At 40.3% G+C, this 27,703-nt stretch overlaps 1 protein-coding gene across 5 annotated transcripts in view; it reads left to right on the top strand.

The window, feature by feature from the left end:
- LOC132382029 (uncharacterized) overlaps positions 1 to 27,703 on the top strand; it is a 74,619-nt gene that overhangs the window by 44,462 nt on the left and 2,454 nt on the right. Inside the window, exons 5-9 of one of the 5 annotated variants that reach the window (XM_059951847.1) lie at positions 2,026 to 2,122; positions 6,395 to 6,522; positions 20,891 to 20,955; positions 21,421 to 21,626; positions 24,096 to 24,175. In XM_059951847.1, the coding sequence (XP_059807830.1) occupies positions 2,026 to 2,122; positions 6,395 to 6,522; positions 20,891 to 20,955; positions 21,421 to 21,626; positions 24,096 to 24,175 (576 nt within the window). Of the gene's footprint in view, positions 1 to 2,025; positions 2,123 to 6,394; positions 6,523 to 20,890; positions 20,956 to 21,420; positions 21,627 to 24,095; positions 24,176 to 27,703 lie in introns of those variants that run through there. The other 4 variants (XM_059951852.1, XM_059951861.1, XR_009508188.1 and 1 more) reach the window with 4 other exon arrangements.

Consider the following 27,703-nt stretch of genomic DNA (forward strand, 5'->3'; position numbering starts at 1 on the left):
TCTGCTTCCCAATCTGCTCCTTGGTATCTCTGCTGCTACCAGGGGGCCTATAGAATACCCCCAGTAGAGTAACTGCTCCCTTCCTGTTCCTGACTTCTACCCATACTGACTCAAAAGAGGATCCTGCTACATTATCCACCCTTTCTGCAGCTGTAATAGTATCCCTGACTAGTAATGCCACCCCTCCTCCCCTTCCCCCCCCCCCCCCCCATCCCTTTTAAAACACTGAAATCCAGGAATATTGAGAATCCATTCCTGCCCTGGTGCCAGCCAAGTCTCAGTAGTGGCGACTACATCATAATTCCATGTATGTATCCAAGCTCTCAGTTCATCACCTTTGTTCCTGATGCTTCTTGCATTGAAGTACACACACTTTAGCCCTTCTACCTTACTACCTTTACACCCTTTATTCTGCTTCTTTTTCATCAAAGCCTCTCTATATGTTAAATCTGGCTTTACTCCATGCACTCCTTTCACTGCTCTATCGCTCTGGGTCCCATCCCTCTTGCAAATTAGTTTAAACCCTCCTGAACCATACTAGCAAACCTACCTGCAAGGATATTGCTCCCCCTCAAGTTAAGGTGCAACCCATCCAATCTGTACAGGTCTCACCTTCCCCAGAAGAGATCCCAATGATCCAAAAATCTAAAACCCTGCCTCCTGCACCAACTCCTCAGCCACGCATTCAACTGCCATCTCCTCCAATTCTTACCATCACTATCACGTAGCACTGGCAGCAATCCTGAGAACACCACCCTTGAGGTCCTGATCTTCAGCCTTCTGCCTAGTTCCTGAAACTCACACTTCAGGACCTCATCCCTCTTCCTGCCTATGTCGTTGGTCCCAACATGTACCACGACTTCTGGTTGCTTTCCTTCTCGTAACAGTATGTCATGCACCCGGTCAGAGACATCCTGGACCCTGGCACCCGGGAGGCAACAAACCATACGGGTGTCCTTCTCATGTCCACAAAATCTCCTGTCTGCTCCCCTGACTATAGAGTCTCCAATGACGACAGCTCTCCTCTTCTCCATCCAATCATTCTGCACCACAGGGTCAGACTCAGTGCCAGAAGCCCTGCCACTATGGCTCACACCTGGTCGGTCATCCTCGCCAACAGCATCCAGGACAGTAAACCTATTATTCAGGGGAATGGCTACAGGGGTGGTCTGCACTACCTGTCTACTCTCCTTCGCTTTCCCCCCTCGGACTGTCACCCAACAACCTACTTCCGGCAGCCTAGGTGTGACTACCTGCCTGTAGCTCTCATCTATGACTGCCTCATTCTCCCTTATGAGTCGAAGTTCATCCAGCTGCTGCCCCAGATTCCTCACGTGGTCTTCCAGATCGCCCAGCCGTAAGCACTTCTGGCAGAAGTGACTCTGCGGGAGAGGGGAGTTCCCCCAAGACTGCCACATCTCACAGGAGAGGCACATCACCGTCACAGGAGGCATTGCAAAGACTAACTGGAATCAAACACGTCCTCCGCCTCTTCTCATCGAAGCCTCTCGAGTCAAAGCCTCAAGTCTCCACTCCTTCATTGGCCACTTTCCAGGTATAAAGCCTACCTGGACTTGTGAACATGCATTGTAAGGAAAGGTTTAGCATGCTTTTTTTTTGGAGTGAAAGAAGATGAGAAGTGACTTGATAGATGTATAAAATGATAGAGTGGACAGCCAGCACTTTTTCCTAAGGTGTCAATGGCTAATACCAGAGGTTGTTGGAGGAAAGTAATAAGTTTGGTGTCAGAGATAGGTTTATTTTTTACACAGAGAGTGGTAAGTGCATAGAATTCATTGCCTGTGGTGATGGTAGAGGCAGATACATTCGGGACATTTAAGAAACTCTTAGATAGGCACATGGATGAAAGAAAAATAGAGGGCTATGTGGGAGGGAAGGGTTCATAGTGAGCTGATTGACCTGTACTGTGCTGCAGTGTTCTGTGTTTCCAATTTCCAGATATCTTGTATAAATTATTTCTGAAAGCAATCTTTTTTTAAAATAAAGTTTGTTTAATAACTGCAGAGTAAGAGCAGCACTGATCCTGTAATGAGCAGCAGAGGACAAACAGCTTGTTGCAATTCACAGAGTAAAATCACTGAAGTCAGTCAAGATTTTGATGGTGAGTAACAATGAACATTGCTAAACCTCAGTTTATCCAGATTCTGCTGTCCATGTCAAAACTCCCACTAATTTCTGTTCACTAGCATTCTCAAACTGTGTCCTGCTTCAGCAGCTCTTAACATCCCCATCTACGTGTTCAAATCTCTCTACAGCCTCTCCTTGCCTCCCTCTACTTTTCAAAGCCTTCCCAGTTTATATCAGCGATATCAATGCTCAAATAAGACTGGAGATAAGCTAGTGAGACCACATCTGGAATGTTATACAACATGTATGGTCTCACTACCTGAAGAAGCGTCTACCTGCAATAGAGAGAGCAGTGTATATTTTCCAAGCCCAAGAGAGGCTGATCTGTCCTCTGATGAGATGTTGAATTAGTTTGCTCAGGCAGGTTTGTTGCTCCAGAAAACACAGTGTTCAAAAGTCTATTTACACAGGTAACTGGAATGCATAAATTGTTGCTATTTTTTCTTTCCACACCCCTTCCCTTTCTGAATGTTGTTCTCAAGAAAACATGCTTTGTTGATTCAATGCAACATACAGGCTTTGAGAAAAAAGTGGTTTTATTGTGTGAATAATGATGAACAGACATGGTTTACTACAGTGGGATGTAGTTCTGACTTACCTCAAAAAAAGAGGAGACTCACTGTTTTTTGAACTCAAACTTTTAATTCAAAAACTTGTACATTTCGAACAGATCTTTAGTTTTCAGTATTTACATGTCTCATTTCAAGACAGCTGAAAGACCAGTGATACAGTTCCATAAAATGAAGTCTCTGCTCACCAGCCTGCTGGTTTGAAGAGATCCAACATTGACTAGAATTACACAAACACTCCATCTGACCACCAGAATGTTTACCTCGGCATGGGCATATGGTGCAAACTGAATCATCTGCAGCTCAACATCAATAAAACAAAGGAGATGAAGATGGACTTTAGGAAGACTTAAGCTTGGTGGTGAGGACATGGGTGCAGTGAGGACCTACAAGTATCTGGGGGTGCACTTGGATGACAGACGAGAGGAGCATCAACACAGAGGCTGTGTACAAGAAGGGCCAGAGTCACCTCTACTTCCTGAGAGGACTGAGGTCTTTGGAGTATGCAGGCCTCTGCTTCACAGGTTCTATCAGTGTGTTGTCACCAGTACAATCTTCTATGTGTGCTGGACAGGAGATGCCAGCAGGCTCAATGAACTGATTAGAAAGGCTGGCTCTGATATAGGAGTCAAAATGGACACACTGGAGACTGTGGCAGAACAAAGGACCCAACAGAAAATCCTGGCAATTCTGGACAATGCCACCTTGGCTGAACAGAGGAGCACTTTTAGTAATAAACTGCTCCAAAAAGCACTATATGAGGTCATTCTTACCCTTGGCCATTAGGCTCTATAATGAGTCAACCTATAACCAGGGAAGTGTTGACCCCTCCTGTTAGACTTTGTGGTAGTTTATTTTTATTCTTTCTGCTTCTATATTTATTTCCGTGCACTTGTAATGCTACTGTGACACTGTAATTTCCTTTGGGATCAATAAAGTATCTATCTATCAATATTGCAAACTGGCCAGCTTAAAATGCTGGTCTTTTAGTTGAAAGAATAGCTTATGTAGTCCAGAGAGCCTCCAGGCACTTCTGGAATGAACATTGGATTTTACAACTCTGGTTAAACAGCTCCCTCATCATTTCCTGTTATCATTCTCTTTCTCACACTTTTTTTTCTATGATAGCTCACTAACAATCATGGTTCAAGCTCTTTATCACTGAAAGCAAAAAAAAGCTGTGCAAGGAATTCAAAGGGTCAACATCTTTGAAAGCTAAAGAATGATCAGTATTTTGGGTTGACATCCTGCATCAGGAGTCAAAACTCTGCCTCCACAGATACTGCTGAGATTCTCCAGCAGTCTGTTTTTCATTCCACATTCCACCATTTACAGTCTCTTGTGTCTCCCTACCAATTTATCTATTTCAACCAATCTTTTATAGTCTTTTGTTTAGTCATATAGTCTGTAATTTTATAGTCTTTTGTCTCACAGCTTTTCCCTCACCCTAGCCCTGTTTTCGAAACAAAGACACCCCCACCCACTCTTCCTTCAGTTCTGAGGCAGGGACCTTGACAGATTTCTCTTTTCACATTTGCTGTCTGACTGGCTGAATCACTCCAGTGTTTCTGTTTTCTTTCTTAGAAACCTTGTCTGACTAAGATAATTACTATCATTACTTATTTACTTAAGCCTATCACCACTGCTGGGCCATCTTGGCCATCTTGGTCATCTTCCTCTTCCAGGGACAAGGTCTTTGGAGCTTCTGTTGGTATTTCTGTAGCACTAGGTTTTTCCAGAATGGGGTTGCTAGCCCCATGACCAACCCACCTCCTCCTTTTGCAGCCAGGCTTGGGACCATGCATTGTGGAATTATTAATATAATTGATGTAAAGTTTTCAGTGAAAATACCCATGAAGATGGACATTCTGCTGTACTGAAGGCATCATTATAGGAAGGATGTAGAGGAGATTTACCAGGATGTTGCCTGGATTAGAGAGCATGTCTTAGGAGGATAGTTTGAGTGAGCTTGGAGTGAAAGAGGTTAAGAGATGACTTGATGGAGGAGTACAAGATGATAAGATGCATAGATGGAGTGGACAGCCAAGCTGCTTTCCTAAGACAAAAATGGCAAATATAAGGGACAAAATTTTAAGGTGACTGGAGGGAAGTGGGTGCATGTAACCCCACGCCAGGGTGGTGATAGAGACAGATACATTAGGGGCATTTAAGAAACTTAGACAGCCACATTGAGACTAAATTGAGACTACTTAAATTACCACAAAATTGAGACTACTTAGGAGGGGTTAGATTGATCTTGTTGTTCAGTTGTTAAGTCGAGTCCGACTCTTTGTGACCTCATGGACCATAGGGTTTTCATGGTAAAATACAGAAGTAGATTGCCAAGTCTTTGTTTTGCTGCTGCCCAGGTTGGGACCCAGCTGAGTTTGAAGCCCAGTGCTGATGCCACTACATCACCAGCCAGATTGATCGTGGAATAGGTTAAAAGTTTGGCACAATATTGTGGGTTTAAGAGCCTGTCCTGTGCAATGATACTATGCAGTTATTCTTCTCTGTAGCCGTTCCTTCACCTTGGAAAGTGAACACCTCTCTCTGCACCCTTCAGCCACTCCTTCCTTCCTATCATTGAAGACCCTTCTCTCCTCTGCTTACTATAAATGAATACCTATTCAAGGATGAAAACATCAAAGCATCCTGAATGTTGGCCAAATTCCAGAAAGAGCTTTTATATGTCTCTGCAGATTTGAGCATAAAATTATTACCTGCCATATACTCTGTTGGGCCTGAGAAACAAAAATAAACTGTAGATGCTGGAAATCTGAAATAAACGAAGATGTAGGTCGGGCAGGATCTTTGGAGAGAGAAGTGGAGTTAGTTTTAGTCCCAAGAACTTTCATCAGAATTGTGAAGTGAGTAAATGGGGAGAATAGGTGATAGAAGAACAATGGGAATATCCCTGATATGGCAGGGCCAAGGCTGCCACAGTTGATCTTTATAAAAGCTGCCTGATAAAAGTAATGAGGGCAGTTGTGAGGGGTATTTCCAACATTATGCATTTGATTTCACTTCTCTGAAACAGCTTTGACATTCATTCCATATTTACTGATGTGCCCATGTTTTCTCCCTACCTAACTGCCCCCAAGCAAATGGCTTCATAAACAGTAAATCGCGGTAGCAACCCTCTTACCACCAATCTTCACTTTGTCTTACTCCATTATTCTCCATCCTCTATATAATGTAAAACAAACCTGTTTTCTTAAGTTCCAGTTCTAAGCAAGCTTTTGACTTGAAATGTTAACCGTTTCTCTCTCCATAGACACTACTGACTTGACGTGTGTTTCTAACATTTTCTGTTTTTAGTCCTTTTTGTCTTGTTTTAAAATTAGCTGTAAAAACATTGCTTTAGGAAACTAGCCACCATAGTCATATATCTCTCTCCTGCTCTGATGCTACTTATGAGGAGATGTGATAAAGTATTTTCAGTATTATATTTATTTTTTAGACAGATTGTCTTCACTTTGGTTGCTTGTCCATCTTTGTTTATACACAGTTTTGATAAATTTCTATTCTATTTCCTTTTTCTTGTAAATGTCTGCACAAAAATAAATCTCAGGGTAGTATTAAATAACCCATACGTACATTGATAATAAATTTACTCTGAACTTTAAGATGTCTCTGGAGAGGATTGCGATTGGCATGTATGATTTTTGTTGCAGCAGCTTCTTGTCCACTTGCACACTCGATTTCAGGGAGAATAATGAAAGGCAGCTGTCATCCAAGTTCCACCTGTCTAAAAAAGTTTCAAGATTTGGCAACTCTCGCTGTTGCTTCTGTAACAGCAGAGGTAGGTATTTACACATTCTTGAAATTATCATTGACAGTGTCCAGTTGATTGATTTGTAAGCTATCTATGCTGTGTCAGTTAATGGACATTCTGATCCTTTTAATCCTTCAAATTGAACATTTTCCCTTGTTTTCTGAATTTGTGCAGACTACTAGCCGTTCTGGGAGATCACAACTGGGCTGTCTGTTTGCCTTCATGTAGGTCTGTAGAAAAACATGAGTGTCTGTATATTGGTGTCATTTAGAGCAGATTCATTGAAGTGATGAAAGTGGAACAGTAGAGGTGGTCTATATGGATTATAGTAGTGGTTGCCAACCAATCGATCACAATCGACCGGTCAATCTTTGAGACTTTCCCAATAGATCCTGAAAAAAAAAGAAAAAGAAATACACAAATATATTATACCTGATAAACCTTTTGATGCAAATGCCAATTTTACCCCTAGAGCGCATATGTGAGTCGTTTTTAACCCACACTTAGTTGCTTTCCCTGGTTATTGTGTTTCTCTTTTTCCACTGCCCAGTGTCGTGCGTCACATGTGCTGACATCATGTGACTATTGCTGCTGTCTGTCAAATTTCCATGGAGCGTGGGAGAGCTTCGTTTATCTTAAACATAAACAAACAAATGGGCAAACTGTTAAATGGTGAAAGAAAACAACACGTGTGGGTAAAAATGACTCACCTATGCATTCATGACTTAACTAAAATTTGATCAACTTTAATCGGTTTTGACTCTATTATGCCGCTATTTATATTGTGTCAGTTACGCAAAAGTTTGATCAGTTGTACTGCTCTTTCTTTCTTTCGAATTTTTTGCCTTTGGTAGCGTGAATTCATGTTTAGCATTTGGAATAGTGTGCTAGTAATTAGCATTAATTTTATTTTTTATAGAAAAGTTAGTGCCTCTCTCCCTCTTTTGATTTAGCTGTTGTGTTTTTTTCAGCGTAGCTTGGGCTGCATCAAAGGGACTAATTAGATTAGATAAGAGTACAGACAGTCACAAACATCAATATACGGCACTCACTGGTGATATCCTGCAAGGTAGCTAGTTAGCATGGCGGAGGCTCCACGAAAGAAAGCAAAAATATACAAATTCCATCCAGAATGGGAAGAGGAATTTCTATTTACCTTGGTGAAAGACAAGCATGTATTCATGTTGTGCCACTAAACACAAGCACTGACTAAAAGAGGGAATCTGGAGCGGCACCACAACACCAACCACCAGAAATTTAAAGACACCTACCTCCCCAGAGAGTGCAGTCTGTGCCAGGAAGGTTGAGGAGCTGAAATCGGGGTTGAAGGCCCAGCAATAATTTTTCACAAAACATGCTGCTCAAAATAAGGCTGCTATTGAAACATCTTTTTGTGCAAGTCACCTTTTGGCTAAACACAAGAAGCCTTTTACAGCTGGCGATTTATTCAAGAAAGCAATGGCTATTACCGCAGAGACTGTTTTAATGACTTTAAAAACAAAAATGACATCAAAACCACAATACGTAATATATCACTTGGTCCTGCAACAGTGACAAGGAGGGTGGAGTCACTGTCGGAGAACGTGAATCGACAACTGTTAAAGGACTTGTCAATCTGTGAATATTTTTCACTACAGTTCAGTGAATCTCTGGATGTAATGCAAACAGCTCAGCTTGTTGTATTTGTCAGAATGGCTTTCCAGTATTTTACAACAAAGGAGGGCTTCCTCACTCTTTGCACTTGAAGGAGAGAATGAGAAGTGAGGATATTTACAATGAGTTTAAAAAATATGTCCATGAAAATGACATCCCCATTCATAAACTGATGGCAATTACTACTGATGGGGCCCCAGCAATGTGCGGTGTGCATGTTGGATTTATAACACTGTACGATAATGACCCTGATTTTCTGGACTTCCTGAATTATCACTGTGTGATTCATTAGCAGGCCTTGGCTGGGAAGGTTGTGGATTTTTCTCATGTACTGACACTGGTGGTCAAACTGATAAACTTGATTCGAGCAAAAGTGCTTCAGCACCGCTTATTCAAGGCGTTACTGAATGAGCTCGATGCTGCTTACGGAGACAGAATTCTTCATGCTGATGTTCGGTGGTTGAGTCGCGGCAAAGTGCTGCAACGATTTGTTGACTTGCTGCCTGAGGTCATCTCACCACATGTGCACTAAAAGTCAGTGCCTACTTCTGGTCAACTTCTCTGTGTGAAACTGCATTTTCACAGATAAAATTTATTAAATCCAAGTACAGGAGCCGTCTTACTGACAGACACCTCACAGACTGTCTCAGACTGGCTGTCTGTAGTTATCAGCCAAATTTCAGCAAACTAGCAAAAATTATTCAGCCCCAGTCATCACACTGAGTGCAATAGTCATTTTTTATTAATTTTTCATGGTGAAATAAAATTAAATAATGAAACCCAGAATTAAAGGTATGAAGTATTGTAAAATACTTAAAGAAAGACAGCTATGGCCAGTTTGATATGTTTTCTTGGTTGAATTAACTTGAAAGTTTGACAAAAGCATTTTATGTAATTAAAATACAATTAGCCCAAATAAAAGGCCTCAAGTTGAAAGTACAATCTGAGCTGTTTTTCTCTAAATGATTTAATAGATTGATCTTGCCTTTCACTAAGGCTGAGGTAGGGAATCTTGGGCTTAAAAAGGTTGGCAACCACTAGATTATAGTTATACATTTGACAAGACTCATTTAGAAAGTCATGAGACATGAGATGCCGAAATTTAGCTTTGCATATTGCAGAATTAGCTTGCCACAAAAGGCAGAGGAGGGTAGTAGATTTAGCCTATCAGACTATAACACACATAAACAGAATGAGCCATTCAGCCCATCAAGTCTACACCAGTTGAGTGTGGCATGTTTATTCCCATAATACTCCCCTCAAAACTAAACAATAAGCTTCATGACTTGGGCCTCTACCTCCTTGTGCAACAGGATCATCGATTTCCTCACTTGCAGACCCAGTCAGTTCAGATTGGCTAAAACATCTCCTCCACAATCTCCATCAACATAGGTGCACCGTGAGATAGTGTGCTTAGCCCCCTGCTCTACTCGCTTTGTACTAATGACTGTGAGGCTAAGTACTGCTCCGATGCCATATTTAACTTTGCTGACAACACCACTATCATTGGCCAAATCAAAAGTGGTGATGAAAATCTGGTTGAATGGTGCCACAACAACCTCTCAATGTCAGCAAGACCAAAGAGCTGATTGTTGACTTCAGGAAAAGGATGAGCCAGTCTTCATCGGGGGATCAGAGGTGGAGAGGGTCAGCAACTTTAAATTCCTCAGTGCTATCACTTCAGAGGATCTGTCCTGGATCCAGCATGGAAATGCCATTACAAAGGAAGTACAGAAGCACCTCTAGTTTCTTAGAAGTTTGTGAAAATTCAGCATGTCATCTAAAACTTTAAGAAACTTCTGTAGATGTGTGATGGAGAATATATTGACTGGGTGCATCATGTCCAATGTCCTTGAACAGAAGAGCCTACAAAGAAGTATGATATAGCCAGTCCATCAAAGTAAAGCCTTGCCAACTATTGAGCACATCTACACAGAGTGCTGTCACAGGAAAGTGATATCCAAAATCTAGGACCCCTCCATCCAGGCCATGCTCTCTTTTTGCTGCAGCTATCAGGAAGAAGATACAGGAGCTTCAGGACCCACCAGATTTAGCGACAGTTATTACTCCTCAACTATCAAGCCCTTGAACCATAGGGAATAACTTCACTCAACCTCACCCACCCCAATCACTGGATACTTCCCACAACCTATGGACTGGCTTTCAATTATTCTTCATCTCATATTGTCATTATTTATTGCCTATTTATTTATAATTCTTTTCTTTTTTTTGTGTGTACGCAGTTTGTTGTCTTTTGCACACTGGTTGTCCATTCTGTTGGGTGTGGTCTTTCATTATTCTATAATCTATCTTGTATTTACTGTGAAAGCCTGCAAGAAAATGAATCTCAGGGTTGTAAATGGTGACATATATGTACTTTGATAATAAACTTCCTTTGAACTTTGAGTGCTGCCTGTAACTGTTCTCCTGCCTGTAACTTTTGATGCCCGAACTAATCAAAAAGTGTAAAAGTATTCAGCCACCAACTATTTGTTCACATAAATGAGTATTACAACCATGGATTTTAATCAATTTAGCTGAGAATTTTGGTTTGTGAATCACATACTCCTTTTTCAACAGTACAGTAAAGAGAGGGAAAATTGTAAAGCATGAAAAGCTAAAAATTCAAAATCCGCCATGTCAGCAGTTCAGAAGTATGCATCCCCCTTTTTCCTGTTGAAACATCTCTCATAGCTCTAATACAACCAGTTGTCTTTTTCGATAAGTCTCTATTATCGTTGCACCATATGATGAAGCAAAATTTGCCTATTCCTCCTTGCAAAATTGCTCTATCTGTGCCACACACAAAATGCTGGTGGAACACAGTAGGCCAGGCAGCATCGAGTCCTGACCAAGGGTCTCGGCCCGAAACATCGACAGTGCTTCTCCTTATAGTTGCTGCCTGGTCTGCTGTGTTCCACCAGCATTTTGTGTGTGTTGTTTGAATTTCCAGCATCTGCAGATTTCCTCGCGTTTGCTCAATCTGTGCCAGATTAGTTGGGGAGCAGCAGCAGACAGCAATCTTGAGGTCTTGCGGGAAATATTAAGATCACGACCCTGACTGGGCCACTCAAGGACAACAATTTTCTTCATTTGAAGTCACTTCATGGTTGCTCTAGCTTTGGGTCATTGTCCTACTGAAAAACAAACTTCCTTCTCAGTTTAAGCTTTCTGGCAGAGATGACCAGAATTTTATCTGTTTAGCAGCATTCAGCTTCCCATCAATCCTAACCAGATTTCCAGTCCTTGCTGCTGAAAAGCACCCCCATAGCATGATGCAGCCTCCACCATACTTTGTATACCATGCACTGTATTAGATTTACACCACAAATACCATTTAGGGTTGAGGCCAGAATGTTCCACTTTAGTCTCCTCCAACCACAAGACCTTCTTCCATATCTTTACAGTATCTTCTAAGTGACACTTTCTGAAGTCTGGACAGGCAAGGATATGCCATTTTTTAGCCAGGGTTGCTTCCTTGCCACTCTTCCAAAAATACCTTTTTTGGTGCAAGGTCTTAGAGATTGTGGAGCATGAACTTAATCTCCATTTGCATCCTCTGAATTCTGCAGTTCACTCAGAGTGACTTGATGTCTCAGTAGCCTCTCTTACAAGTGCCATTCTTCTCTGCTGACAGTTTTGAGGGGTGGCCTGACCTAGGCAGCGCCGTTGTGCTTTCATATTTTTTTCCAATTTTTTCATGATGAACTGCTCTTGAGATGGTGTTTTCATTGCTTTTGAGATGGTGTTGTGCCCTTCCCCAGGTTTGTGCTTCTCTAATATCATTTCCCTGACTTGCTTTGAATGCTCTTTTGTCTTCATTTTGGTTTGGTCTGTTGAAAATCTACCATAGTGTTGGACCTTACAATGAGAAACCTTACAGTTCATACATTCTTATGAACATGTACAACACGCTGAAGGAACTCAGCAGGTCTGGCAGCATCCGTGGAAACAAGCAGTCAATATTTCGGGCCGAGACCCTTCGTCAGGACTGAAGAGGGAGGGGGCAGGGGCCCTATAAAGAAGGTGGGGGGAGTGTGGGAAGGAGAAGACTGGTAGGTGCCAGGTGAAGAAACAATAAGAGGAAAGATCAAGGGGTGGGGGAGGGGAAGCAGGGAGGGGACAGGCAGGAAGGTGAAGAAGGAATGTAAGGGGAAAGCACTATGTAGTAGAAGAAGGCAGAATCATGAGAGAGGTGATAGAGGAGGAGGCACAGTGAAAGTGAGATGCGGGAAGGGAGAGGGAGGGAATTACCGGAAGTTGGAGAATTCAGTTTTTATGCCAAGGGGCTGGAGACTACCCAACGGTATATGAGGTGTTGCTCCTCCAACCTCATCATGGGGCAGTAGAGGAGGCCATGGATGGACATACCCGAATGGGAATGTGAAGCAGAGTTGAAGTGTGTGGCAACTGGGAGATCCTGTCGGTTGTGGCGGAAGGAGCGGAGCTGCTCGATGAAGCGGTCCCCCAATCTGCGTCAGGTCTCGCCGATGTAGAGGAGGCCGCACCGGGAGCACTGGATGCAATAGATGACCCCAACAGACTCCGCTGGAATGCCTCACCTGGAAGAACTGTTTGGGGCCCTGAATGGTGGTAAGAGAGGAGGTGTAGGGACAGGTGTAGCACTTAACGCTTGCAGGGATAAGTGCCAGGTGGGAGATCCGTGGGGAGGGACGTGTGGACCAGGCGGTCGCAGAGGGAACGATCTCTGCGAAAAGCGGAGAGGGGTAGAGAGGAAAAGATGTGCTTAGTGTTGGGGTCCTGTTGAAGGTGGCAGAAATTGAGGAGGATAGTATGCTGGATCCAGAGGCTAGTGGGGTTATAGGTGAGGACAAAGGAATTCGGTCCTTTCTCGAGGGCTGAAGTGCGGGAAATGGAGGAGATGCAGGTGAGGGCATCATTGATGCCGGCAGAGGGGAAACCATGATCCTTAAAGAAAGAGGACATTTGAGATGTCCTGGAATGGAAGGCCTCATCCTGGGAGCAGATGCGGCGGAGACAGAGGAACTGGGAGATCCGCCATTTTTGCAGCGCATGGAGTAAGTCATGCTTTAATACTTTATATCCCACTGACAGATTCCTTTTAAGTTTGATGATTTATTACTTCTACTGAAGGATTTATGATTTAATTATGATGGCCAATAGAAGTCGATCTGGTATTGAACTGAGAAGCACTAAGACTTTTCCCGAAATGGAACAAACTGAACAAAAAAAAGAAAGCAGAGGAACCTGTTACTTTAGCAGGAATATTTTCTTCAATACAAGATGTGAAGTCAGAATTCAGATTGCTTAACACTAAGATTGTTATGCTGAGGGACACCAACGGGAAGCTCGAAAAATCTATCTCTAGTGTTCAAGATTCTCTGAAAAATATGGACTTTCAACTTCAGACTCTTAAGCAGACTACAGACCGAATTGAGAACGATCATGATCTATTCTGGCAAACTATTAAAGATCAAAGAGTGAAGATATCTTCGATAGAAAAGAAAATCAATGAAATTACCTCAGAACTATCTAAAACGAAGGAAAAAATGGTTGATTTAGATAGTAGAGGCCGTCAGAGGAATTTGCATATACTAGGACTGCCTGAAAATACTGAAGCTGGCGATCTGTTAAATTTCTTCTCAGACATGTTGTATTCACTTTTTAGTGAGACTCTGGAAGCCAGCTCTTTAATTGATAGAGTCCTTAGAATTCCATTTTCTTGGCGTTCTTCTGAATTACATCCTTGACCAATTGTACTTTGTTTGCATTATTATACAACCAAAGAAGCCATACTTCGAGAAGCCAAAAAAAAGCAAAAGATAATCTTTAAATTGACAGAAATTCGTATAGTTGAAGATTACCCCCCTGAGATCTTTGCCGAAAGAAGGAAATACCGAGAAGTCATAAGTGAAATGTATAAATTAAATTTACACCCCTTCCTTCGGCACCCAGCTTGGTTGATAATTTTTCCTGAAGGGTCTCAGTCACTGAGAATTTACTCTCCCCAGGAGGGATGAGAGTACATTAAAAATCTTAAAGTTAAGCCGATTACTGAATAAAATCTTAAAGTTAAGTCGATTACTCAATAGGTAATTCTGATGTAATCTGATGTATAAGATGTCTATAGATCTCCTGAGTTAAATTTATTCTGTACTTTTTCAGTCTTTAGTATGGGATATGGCTGATTAAACTTTTTTTTACTCGTTAACAATTAGTATATATATAATTGTTTTGTAGGGAACTCTTACAGTATCATACTCTAAAGGTCCGTATAGGACCTGTCGTGTATTAAGCTTCTTTTGTTTGTCTCAATACTGTTTTTTCTTTTTTGAGAGAACCTTGTTATATTGATTTCTCTGATTTATTTTTCTTTGAATATGTGATTAAGATACTTTGGGTGATTTTAAGATGGCTGTTTCCAATTATGTTTTTATTACTGTTAGACATAACATTGTAGTATTTGAAATTTGTTTGTTACTTTTATTATGATTATTTTGGATGGGATGTCTACTTTAAATTTAATACACGTAGCTGCACAATGGAGGACTGGGTCAAGGGTTATTAGCATGTGGCCAGCCTATTGGCTACTAACTTTCTTGCTTTGTGGGAGGGAGGGGGCATTTAGAATAGGTTTTTTTCTCGATTGAGCAGTTCTGTTGATGGATTTTTTTCCGCAAATATGTCACTCCTTCCTAGTTGTACCCATGCCTTTTGGATTAATCTGTGCTTGTGTAATAATTTTTTTTATAAATTATCAAATTAAATTTTAAACAGATGTTAATAAAATTAATATAATTTCTTGAAATTTGAAGGATGTGAATGAATCATCCCATTAAGCATAAAAAGGTTTTTAAGAAATTAAGAACACTTAATGCAGATATTATTTATGCGCAAGAAAATCATATATGGAAACAGGACAGATTCTCCAAATTTTGGAAAGGAACTTTGTACCATTCGTTGTCGAATAATGAAGTAAGAGGTGTATCTATTTTTGTTAACTCCAAAATCCCTTTTGTACATTTTAACACTATTACTGATTCGATTGGAAGATATTTAATTGTTACTGGTTTATTATGTGAGCAAAAAGTAGCTCTAGTGTGTGTATATGCACCTAACGTAGATAATTCTGATTTTTTCAAAGAACTTTTTTCTGAACTACCGAATTTGAATGAATATAAGTTGATTATGGGCAGTGACTTTAATTGTTGTCTGAACCCGGCGATGGACAGGTCATCAACCAATCCGTCGCTTCCCAATAAAGCGGCGGCCTGTATTAATTCTTTCTTACTAGATTATGGCCTGGTCGATATCTGGAGATATAAACACCCCAATGACAAAGATTTCTTTTTTTTTCTCACACGTTCATCATAAGTATTCTGGAATTGATTACTCTTTTTTAAACACGTTTGCTACAATCCGAGTGTGCGTATGATGTCATTGCGTTGTCAGATCACACACCTTTGAAGTTAACCCTGAAGCTTTCGGATAGCTTTTTGAAAATGTCACAGTGGAGATTGAATCCCGTGTGGTTACAGGATCCAGCTTTTGTTAGTTTTATTAAGGAGCAAATTTCTATATTTTTTGAATTTAATACAACTGAAGGAATGTCAAACCTGGTTATATGGGGCACGATGAAATCTTTTCTTAGGGGACAGATAATTTCATACTCAGCAGCTTTAAGAAAGAAAACTAAAGCGGAATTGTTAGTGCTTACTAATAAAATTAGAGAGATAGTTGAAGCGTATTCAGTCAAACCTACTGAAGACCTATATAAAGAAAGGGTCGAACTTCAATCACAGTATGATTTGCTTTTGACCTTTCCCATTGAACGGCAAATTCTTAAATCTGAAAGTTTATTTTATATACATGGAGACAAATCTAGTAAACTTTTGGAGGGTCAGTTGAAGGCCGGTATGGTTAGAAGACTTAAAAAAAGATTTAAAAAATTCGTAGACCAGATCGAATTGAAACCTTAGATCCTTATGAAATCTATAAGATATTTATGGTTTTTATTCTAATCTTTATAAATCTGAATTCTCTGATAACACTATTATTAGTATTTTTGCAAAAGTTAAATATTTCGACTCAAGGTGTTGATATATTAGATGCACCTATCAAACAATTAGGGAAAGCTCCGGGACCTGATGGTTATACAGTAGAATTTTACAAGACGTTTCATGAAATGCTTATACCACATCTTCATCAAACATTTACCATTTCTATACCCTCCGGAAACCGTCCAAAAACTTTTTATGAGGCATGAATCTCATTGATTCCTAAAAAAGGAAAAGACCCACTGGAATGTGCATCCTATAGACCTATCTCTTGATTAAATGTAGATTTTAAAATTCTCTCTAAGATTCTAGCTAATAGACTTGAGAATTTTTGCCTACTGTTATCTCAAATAATCAAACAGGATTTATCAAAAATAGGTATTCACATTTTAATATTTGAAGATTGTTAAATCATTTATTCCCCCTCAGTCAAAGAATCCGAATGTATTGTATCTCTGGATGCAGAGAAAGCTTTTGATAGGGTGGAGTGGCCTTATTAGTTTCAGGTTTTGAAGAGGTTTAATTTTGGTCTGGGATTTATTTCCTGGATTAAATTGATTTATCAAGCCCCATTGGCTGTGGTTATAACTAATAATCAAAAGTCTCCTTATTTTAGATTATATAGAAGAACCCGTCAGGGTTGTCCTCTTAGTCCTTTATTATTTAATTTGGTTTTAGAACCACTTGCTATTGCTCTTAGGGATTCTAATTCTGTGCAGGGTATTAAGAAAGGGGATAATTTACATAAGGTTTCGTTATATGTGGATGATTTATTAGTTTATGTTTCAGACCCTAAAAAATCTATTCCTTTTATGTTATCTATATTTAAGGAATTTAGTATTTTCTCTGGATATAAACTTAACTTACATAAAAGTGAATTATTTCCTATTAATAATTATTCTGATTATTATGATCAAATACCTTTTAATATTGCTAAAAACCATTTTACTTACCTTGGTATCAAAATTACTAAAAATTTTGAAGACCTATATAAGTATAATTTTTCCCCTCTAATTGAAGATACTCAACAAGCGCTTTCTAAATGGTCGTCTATGTTGATGTCATTGATAGGTCAAATAAATGCTATAAAAATGGTTATTTTTCTGAAATTTTTATATACATTTCAAGCAGTTCCTTCTTTTGTTCTGAAAATATTTTTTGATAAAATAGATTCTATGATTTTGTCTTACATTTGGAATAATAAAAGCTCTAGAGTGAATAAACTTTATTTGCAAAAATCAAAAGAAGATGGAGGACTGGTCTTTCCAAACTTTAGATTTTATTATTGGGCAATTAATATTCATTATATCACTTTTTGGATTCATGGTATAGATAACCAGGATTGCTTGGTTACATTTGGAGGAGAATTCAGTAACGGGGTTTTCTTTAGCTTCTTTATTAGGAGCTCCCCTTCCTTTTTCATTCTCCGGAATAGGTAGACAAGCTCTCAACCCTATTGTTAAACATACTTTAAAAAGCTGGTTTCAGTTTCGTAGATGTTTTGAATTAAATAACTTTCTGCTCTCTAGTAATATTTTTTTTAAACTATCAACTCTGGATAAGGCTTTTTAAGGCATGGAAAACTAAGGGAATAAAAACTTTTTTAGATTTGTTTTTACAGGATTGTTTAATGTCTTTTTCACAGTTAATGGATAAATATGATATTTCTAGTATACATTTTTTTAGATATTTACAAGTTAGGATTTTTTAATGTGATTTTCTACTGAATTATCCCTTGGCCTACTCATCAAATTTGGCTTATGCTGTTTTTCAGCTTTTTCAGTTTTTATTTCAAAAATGATTAATAGCTATTATTTATAAACAGTTAATGAATGCTCGCATTTTGCCTAATGATAAGGTTAAACGCACTTGGGACTTCAATACTCACTTTCAGATGATCAAAGGAGTAAAATTTATTATCTAGTTAATAATTCACCTATTTGTGCACGTCATTCCTTAGTTCAGTTTAAGATAGTACACAGGGCCCATATGTCTAAAGATATTAGCACATATTTTTTCTAATATTTGTACATCTAATACCTATTTGTGACAGATGTAACACAGAGATCACTACTCTAACTCATATATTTTGGTCCTGTGTAAACTTAAAATAATTTTTGTAAGGATGTGTTTAGAATATTATCCAAAGTTATAGGTGTGGATTTACAACCCAATTCACTTATGGCAATTTTTGGGATTATTCCAGAGGAAACAGGTAGAGTTTCTGCTTCCGCTCAACATGTGAAAACCTTTTCAACTTTACTGGCTAGGAGAGCTATCTTGTTATATTGGAAAGATTCTAATCCACCTATTGTTCTAATCCATTATGTCATGTTTATGTTTGGAGAAAATTGGAAGTCATACGTTTGACACATCTTTTAATTTTGAGCAAGTCTGGCAACCCTTTATTCAATATTTTCATATGATTTAATTTATTTTTTTTTCTATAGGGAAAATTTTTCCTTATCCGCGAAGGTTCGGAGGTGACTGGAAGGATGTTTTCTCTCTTCCTTTTTCTTCTAATTTTATCTTCAAATGGACTGCCCAATCTTTCTCTTTTTTTTTGTTTTAGGTTAGTGTAGTGGGTTTTTAATTAAAAAAAATTTCCAATCTTTTTTTTATGATCTGTTAAGAGGAGTTGTAGTTTCTTGTTTATATAATATGTATAACAGCATAACACTATACATCTGATTTCGACATTATATATATTTTTTTGCTGTCTATACGGCTTTTGTATTATGTGTTTGTTAAAACTTCTCTGATTTGTATTTTTTTTTGTTTTTACTGGAAATCAATAAAGATTGAAAAAATGGAACTGGGAATAGGGAATAGCATTTTTGCAGGGTGGGAAAAGGTATAGTCAAGGTACCTACCAGCCTCCTTCCCACCCTCCCCCCACCTTCTTTATAGGGCCCCTACCCCCTCCCTCTTCAGTCCTGACGAATTGTCTCGGCCCAAAATGTTGACTGCTCATTTCCATGGATGCTGCCTGGCCTGCTGAGTTCCTATGTGTTGCTTTGACCACAGCATCTGCAGTGTACTTTGTGTCTTATGAATTAATTGAAAACAGCTCATCCTCCAATTTTCCACATCAATGAATTGGGTGAGTTGGTGAGGTAATACACAGTATTGTGCCTGAGGAAAGTTAGCATACTAATTTCAAAGGGGATGAATACTTTTCCAGCCTCACGTTTTTAATTTTTAGTTTTGGAATTTTTAAAAATCAGAATCAGCTTTAATATCAATGGCATATGCTGTGAAATAAATTAATTTTGTTGCAGTAACAATGCAATATATAATATAGAAAAAATCTAAATTACAGTAAACATATATATCAAATAATTAAATGTGTAGTGCAAAAACAGAAAGAAAAAAAGTAGTTGGGTATTGTCATGGTTTCAATATCAATTCAGAAATCGAATGACAGAGGGGAAGAAGCTGTTCCTGAATCACTGAGTATGTCCTTTCAGGTTTTTACACTTCCTGCCTGATGGTAACAATGAGAAGAGAGCATGTCCTGGGTGATGGGGGTCCTTAATGATAGATGTCACCTTTTTTGAGGCACTGCTCATTGAAGATGTCTTGGATAATATGGAGGCTAGTACCCATGATGGAGCTAATTTTACAACTCTCTGCAGCTTACTTCGATCCTGTGCAGTAGCCTCCCATACTAGTGATGCAGCCAGTCAGAATGCTCTCCATGGTACATCTGTGGAAACTTTTGAGTATCTTAGGTGACATACCAAATCTCCTTGAACTCTTTCAAAATTGACAGATAAGTTGATAAGATGGTTAAGGAGCATATGGTGTGTTGGGGTATTCAGGTGTTCAGGAGCAGTGAGCAATGTTGCAGCTCTACAAAACTCTGGTTATACCACACTTGGAGAATTGTGTTCAATTCTGGTCACCTCATTATAGAAAAGAATGGAAGCTTTAAAAGAGGGTGCAGAGGAAACAAGAATATGCTTCCTGGATTAGAGAGCATGTTGAGGAGAGGTTGAGTGAGTTCGGGCTCTTCTCTTTGAGGAGGAGAATGTGACTTGACAGAGGTATGTAAAATGTTAAGAGGCATAGAAAGAATGGGCCGCAAGCACATTTTTCCTCCTAGGATGGAAATTGCTTAATTAAGAGGGCATAATTTTAAGTTGATTGGAGCAAAGTGTAGAGGGTATGTCAGAGGTATGCCAGGGGTGGTGATAGAGGCAGACACATTAGGGACATTTAGGAGATTCATAGGCACATGGATGAAAGAAAAATGCAAGGCTATGTGGGAGGGAAGGAGTAGGTTCAAGGGTCGACACAATATCGTGGGCCAAATGGCCTGTACAGATCTATGTTCTAACCCATCACTTCTATTGGCCGCTTCCACATATCTCTAAATCTGGGAGCACAGCATTTGAAATGGCACCACCCCAAGATAGGAAGCAATAGTTCTAACTAGACCAGAGACCAGTGTACCTGGAAACAACCATACAGCATTCTACAGATCTTTAGGTTATCCCTGCCTCTTGAGAGAATGATGGAAGTCCTGTCATTAGGCTGTTAGAGGGGGAGATTCAATATGACCCAGTGGTGATCACCAAGGGTGATGTGAACCCTTGATGACTGTGGTGTTATGACAAAGGGATGACCTCTGTACATCTTTTGCTCTTTGATTTGTATTATCCACAAACAGAGAATGATGTAAAACCCTGTTTTTTCAGATCATGATGGCATCTGTTAACCATCCTGGAAACCTCCTTACTGGTAAAGCAGCAGCTGGTTGGAGGTATGTGAATTTGCCAGGCTACACAAATGTACAGCACTTAGGTTTACAAACATTTTTATAGCTACAACCCCAGGATGTCCTGAAGCATCTTAGCTCACTGTAGTAATGTAAGTCGTCCAAACCTGCACACAGTAAGCTTCTAGAAACATGGTAATACTTTGGTGATTTTGTTACAAGCAATATTGGTTAGTTTCTGTTTCTATTTCATTGAATTGGTCCAGGATAATTTATTATCACTTGGGAGCAGTACAGTATTTACAGTACCAGCTCTGCACAAAAGTACAGGCAGTGTTTTGTCTTGTAAAGACCAAATTGCTGGATTCAGCTGAATAAACTCGATCAGTCAGGCCTCATCATTTGGTGAGATTTGGATCGAGACCCACCTTTATCTGAACATGTTTTATTTTGATTTATAAAGTTGCAATTTGTGTCGTGTCATTTCAGGTTTCTTTATGTTTTCATTAGGTACCACAGCACAGAAAAAGGTGTCCTGATGTTCTATAAGCCATATGCTTCCTCCACAAAACATGGCTTTATGGGAATTGGTGTGATTGACAAGCCACTGCACAGCGTGTGGCGTGTAGTGAAAGATAACAGCAAGAGACAGCTCTATGACAAGACTTTAAAAACTGTGAAAATACACCAGCAGCTGGGCCACGGCATTGAGCTTGGTAAGGTGCACAAGTCTTTTTCACAGCTTCTGATCTTGATTGGGTGATTTATCTTAATCCCAATTTTATGATATACAACAAAATTTTCCTGCAATTCCTTCCAATCAGGTAGGTAGGTTTCTTCTGTCCACGCATGATACTCGCTTTAAAGGTGCATTCTTCTGTGTGTCTGAATAATATCACAATCCAGGCACACAGGTTGATTTAGTGTGAGCTCCAGTTACCTTAGTCTCATCTTCTTGTGGCAGCTCTCACTCTTTCTCAGTGAAAAGTCATGATGGAGATTTCCAAATTCAACTTCTTAAACACTGCTTTCTTTGACTTTATTTGTTCTGAATGACAAAGGGTTAGTAGGAACATCTCCACTATTCATAAATACTTACTAGGCAGGTGTTCTGAAAGTTTTATCAGATTTTAAATGAACCAGTGAAGCTTGGTGTGCACAAGCAAATGTTTCCTTGTGGGAAGGGACCAGGCACTTGCTGATCTGAGTAGATCTATTACCTCTCTGAGGATCAATATAAGACATAGGAGCAGACTTAAGCCATTCAGCCCATTGAGTCTGCTTCACTATTCGATCATGCTTGGTTTATTAACCTTCTTAACCCTATTATCCGGTCTTCTCCCCATAATCTTTGACATCCTTGCAAGTCATGAACCCATCAACCTCCGTTTTAAATATACCCAATACCTTGACAGCTGTCTGATACAACAAATTCCAGATTCACCACCCACTGCATAAAGAAATTCCTCCTCATCTCTGTTCTAAAGAGATATCCTTCTATTCTGAGGCTGTGCCCGCTGATCACGGACTTCCCCACCATAAGAAACATCTTCTCCATGTCTATTCTATCTAGTCCTTTCAATATTTGATAGGTTTCAATGAGATTCTCTTCCCCCACCCAATTTTCTAAACTCCAGCAAGTACAGGCCCAGAGCCATCAAACACTCCTCATATGTTAACCCTTTCATTCCTGGGATCATTCTTATGAATCTCCTCCAGACCATCTCCAATGCCAGCACATCCTTTCTTCAATAAGGGGGCAATACTCCAAGTACAGTCTGACCACTGCCTTATAAAGTCTCAGCATTATATTCTGGCCTCTGGAAATGAATGGTAACATCAGATTTGCCTTTCTTTCCATCAACTCAACCTGCAAGTAGTTTTTTTTTAGGGAATTCTGCACAAAGACTCCCAAGTCTCTTTGCACCTCATTTCTGAACCTTCTCCCCATTTAGAAAGTAATTTTACATCTTTACTCCTTCTGCTAAAGTACATGAATATACATTTCCCAACATTATATTCATCTGCCACTTCTTTCCCCATTGTCCCAATCTGTCCATGTTCTTGTCAGTTCAGTTACTCACTAACTACCCCTCCACCTATCTCTGTATCAACCACAAACATAGCCACAAAGCCTTCAATTCCATCATCCAAATCATTAACATATGAAATTAAATGGACTCAACACCAACTCCTGCAGAACACCACTAGTCACTGGCAGCCAACCCTTTGTATTCCCACACTTTGCCCCCTACCAGTCAGCCAATCTTCTATCTACACTAGTAGTTTTTCTGTAATACCATGGGCTCTTACCTTGTTTATTAGCCTCATGTGTGGCACCATGTCAAAGGCATTCTGAAAATCCAAATAAACCACATCAACTGACTCTCTTTGTCAATCCTGTCTGTGACTTCCTCAAAGTACGCCAACAGATTTGTAAGGCAAGGTTTTCTCTTGAGGAAACCACACTGACCTTGGCTGACATTTTATCTAATGGACTCTAACATCTTGCAAACTACAGAAGTCAGGCTACTTGACATATAATTTCCTGTCTTTTGCCTTCTTCCCTTCTTAAAGAGTGGAATGACAATTGCAATTTAACAGTCTTCGGGAACTATTCCAGTATCTAGTAATTCTTGAAAGATCACTACTAATGCCTGTACAATCTCTTCGGCTACCTCTTTCAGAATCTGAAGCAAGTGACTTACCTTCCTTCAGACCCTTCAGCTTCCCAAGTAATTGTCTCCTTAGTAGTAACAACTATACTCACTTCTGTGCTGAACTGAGACTGTGGCCTGCATCTAAAAGGCCACTAGACTGGCTGCAGCAATGAACTGGCTTCATGGCTGTGGACTCACTTTTGGGAATTTTAGTTCAGAGTGTTACTAGTTTACTTTTTATTGTTTGCATAATTTGTTCTTTTAAAAAAAAACACACTGGGTGTTTGACAGTTTTTTTTATTGGGTTCTATTGTGTTTCTTTGCCTTTGTAGCTAATTTTTTTTCTGCTATATTATGTATTGCATTGAACTGCTGCTGCTAAGTTAACAAATTTCACAACACATGCTGGTGATAATAAACCTGATTCTCATTCTGAGCTGGACATGAGGTTCTAGTGTTGTGAATGTTCTGTAACTCTGAATATACCCCTTTCTAAATGTTTTATTTGACCATTTTTCCCCCTAGTTTACCTTGTGATGGATACCTCTACCACTGGTCTCAATCAACCCAGGGATTTCTGCTGCATCAGTGTGGAGGCTGAAAGGGTAAGGTTAACCACAGCACTTATTTTGTATATTTAGACATAGTGTGGAACAGGCCCTACTGGCCCAACATGCTGCACCACCCAGCAACCACCTATTAAAACCTAGTTTAATCACAGGACTATTTAATTTACGTAACAACCAGTAATTCTTTGGACTGTGGGAGAAAACTGGAGCACCAGGTAGAAAATCAGATGGTCAAGTGGAGAATGTATGAACTCATTACAGATGGCACCGGAACTGACCTCCGACGTCGAGCTTTAATAACTGCTGCACTATGATGGCATCCCAGAATTTATACATTAATTGCTGAACTCCATGTCTTTAACTGTTCCAGATTTCAACCCATTAGTTTGATTTTTACTCTTTGCACACAGTGCCTTTGCTTAAAGTAGCACTGGTTCATTCAGCAATGACAATCTATCCACAGTCTATCCTGTCATCTCTATGTCTATATTTGCAGGATTTCTTAATCCCATGATAAAATTCCCAGTAGGTGGTGAGGCTGTACTAGTACAGAGTAAGTCATTCCGCACACTTCTCCAGGAACACAGCTCTTCCACTATGGCCTAAAGTCATTTGGTTTATTTATCCTTCATAGGCTTCCTTGCCTCTGCTGCCCCTGCCCGCATTCTTGGGTTTTGATCTCAGGATTGCTACTCGTGCTAGTGAGGCCAGAAATAAGAAAATTCTAGTTTAACGCATGGCTAAAGAAATGGTGCAGGAGTGAGGGCTTCAGATTTTCCGATCATTGGGCTCTCTTCCAGGGAAGATGGGACTAGTACAGATAGGCGGTTTGCTGGCAACTGGAGGGGGTCTAAGAGCTGGTGTCCATGGGTGAGATGCCAGAAGATAGCTTGTGTTGTTTCTTTAATAAAGGCTCTAATAATAAGCCAGGAAATTATAGTCTGGTTAACCTGACATCAACAGAGGGTAAGTTATTCAAGAGACCAGATATATAAGATAGACAGGGACTGATTAGGGATAGTCAACATGGCTTTGTGTGTTATAGAGTACGTTGTGGAGGCCGACAAAAAAGATATTGCAACATGGACTGTAGCAAGGCCTTTGACAAGGTCCTGCATGGGAGGTTTGTCAAGAACGTTCAGACACTTAACATTCAGGATGAGGTAGTAAACGGAATTCAACATTGGCTTTAGAGGAGAAACCAGAGAGTAGTTGTGGATGGTTGCCTCTGAATGGAGACCTACGATTAGTGGTGGGCCAGGTCCATTGTTGTTTGTCATCCATATCAACCATCTGGATAATGTGGTAAACTGAATCAGCAAATTTACAGATGACACAAAGATTGAAAGTGTAGCAGACAACAAGAAAGGTTATCAAAGCTTGCAGTGGGATTTGGACTAACTGGAAGAAGTGGTAGATGGAAATTAACACAGGAAAGTGTGAAGTGCTGCACCTTGGCAGGATAAACCACTGTAGGATTTGCGCAGTAGGCCATTGAAGTGCATGGTACAAAGTAATCTGGGAATAGAGATCTAATATTCCTGAAAGTGGTGTTACAGGTAACTGGGGTTGTAAAAGAGAGTTTTTGGCACACTGGCCTTCATATAATCAATGTACTGAGTACAAGAGTTGGGATGTTATGGTTAAGTTGAATAAGACATTGGTGAGGCCTAACTTGGAGTATTGTGTGTAGTTCTGGTCACCCACCTACAGGAAAAATGTCAATATGATTGAAAGATTACAGAGATGTTGCTGAGACTTGAGGACCTGAGTCATCAGAAAAGGTTGAATGGATTAGGACTTTATTTGCTGGAGAATGAGGAGAGATTTGATACAAAATTGAGGGTTATAGAGAAGATAAATGCATGCAGGCTTTTTCCACTAAGTTTAGTCAAGACAAGAATGAAAGGTGAAATGTAGATGCTGCCAGACCTGCTTAGGTCCACTAGCATTTTGTATTGCTCCAGATTGAGAGCATTTGGCAAGAACTCTCCTACCCCCACCAATGACCCCTTCTCCCATCTTCAACCCTCCTCTTCATCATGGACACCCCGCTCTGGTCTTCTGCCTGCTCTGGATCTTTTTATTGCTAATGGCTGACGGGACATCAACTGTCTCGACTTCACCACACCTTGTTCCAATTCCAACCTCACTCCTTCTGAATGCTCTGCTCTCCACTCCCTCCGCACCAATCCTAACCTTACCATAAAACCCACTGATGGGGGGGGGGGGGGCGCTGTAGTAGTCTGGCGTACTGACCTCCACCTTGCTGAGGCACATTGACAACCTGCTGATACCTCCTTTTACCCCTCGAATATAAACCCACTAAGGAACACCAGGCCATTGTCCCCCATACCATCACCAACCTTATCAGCTCTGGGAATCTCCCATCCACTGCAACCAACCTCATAGTTCCCACACCCCGCACTTCCCGTTTCTACCTCCTACCCAAGATCCACAAACCTGCCTGTCCAGGTAGGCCCATTGTTTCATCTTGCTCCTGCCCCACCAAACTCATTTCTGCATACCTCAATACTGCTTTATTTCCCTTTGTTCAATCCCTTCCCACCTATATTTATGACACTTCTCATGCTCTGGATTTTTTCAATGATTTCAAGTTCCCTGGCCCACATCGTCTTATTTTCACCATGGATGTCCAGTCCCTATATACCTCTGACCCCCACCAGGAAGGTCTCAAAGCTTTCCATTTCTTTTTAGGTTCCAGACCCAACCAGTTCCTCTCTACCACTCTCCTCTGTCTAGCAGAATTGGTCCTTACTCTTAATAATTTCTCCTTTGGTTCCTCCCACTTCCTTCAAACTAAAGCTGCAGCCATGGGCACCTGTATGGGTCCCAGCTATGTCTGCCTTTTTGTTGGCTATGTGGAACAGTCCAGGTATCTGTTCCCCACTTTTCCTTCGCTACATTGGTGTTGCTTCCTGCACACATGCTGAGCTCGTTGACTTCATCAACTTTGCTTTCAACTTCCACCCTGCCCACAAATTTACCTGGCCCATTTCTAACACCTCCCTTCCCTTCCTCAACCACTGGAGACAGCTTATCTACTGATGTCTACTATAAGCCTACAGACTCTCACAGCTACCTGGACTATTCCTCTTCCACCCTGTTACTTGTAAAAATGCCATCCCCTTCTCTCAATTCCTCTGTCTCCACCGTATCTGCTCTCCCTACGTGACTCCCTTGTCCATTCTTCCCCCCAATCTCCCTCCTGGCACTTATCCTTGTAAGTGGAACAAATGCTACACCTGCCCTTACACTTCCTCCCTCACCACCATTTGGGGCCCCAGACAGTCCTTTCAGGTGAGGCAACACTTCACCTGTGAGTCTGCTGGGGTGATATACTGTGTCCAGTGCTCCCGGTGTGGCCCTCTATAAATTGGTGAGACCCGATACAGTCTGCTGTAAACTACACGCTGTCTGCCAGAGGAAGCAGGATCTCCCAGTGGCCATACATTTTAATTCTATGTCCCATTCCCATATGTCAATCCATGGTCTCCTCTATTGTCGAGATGAAGCCACACTCAGGTTGGAGGAAAAACACCT

Source organism: Hypanus sabinus, chromosome 2 (assembly GCF_030144855.1).
Source record: "Hypanus sabinus isolate sHypSab1 chromosome 2, sHypSab1.hap1, whole genome shotgun sequence".
Classification (NCBI taxonomy): Eukaryota; Metazoa; Chordata; class Chondrichthyes; order Myliobatiformes; family Dasyatidae; genus Hypanus; species Hypanus sabinus.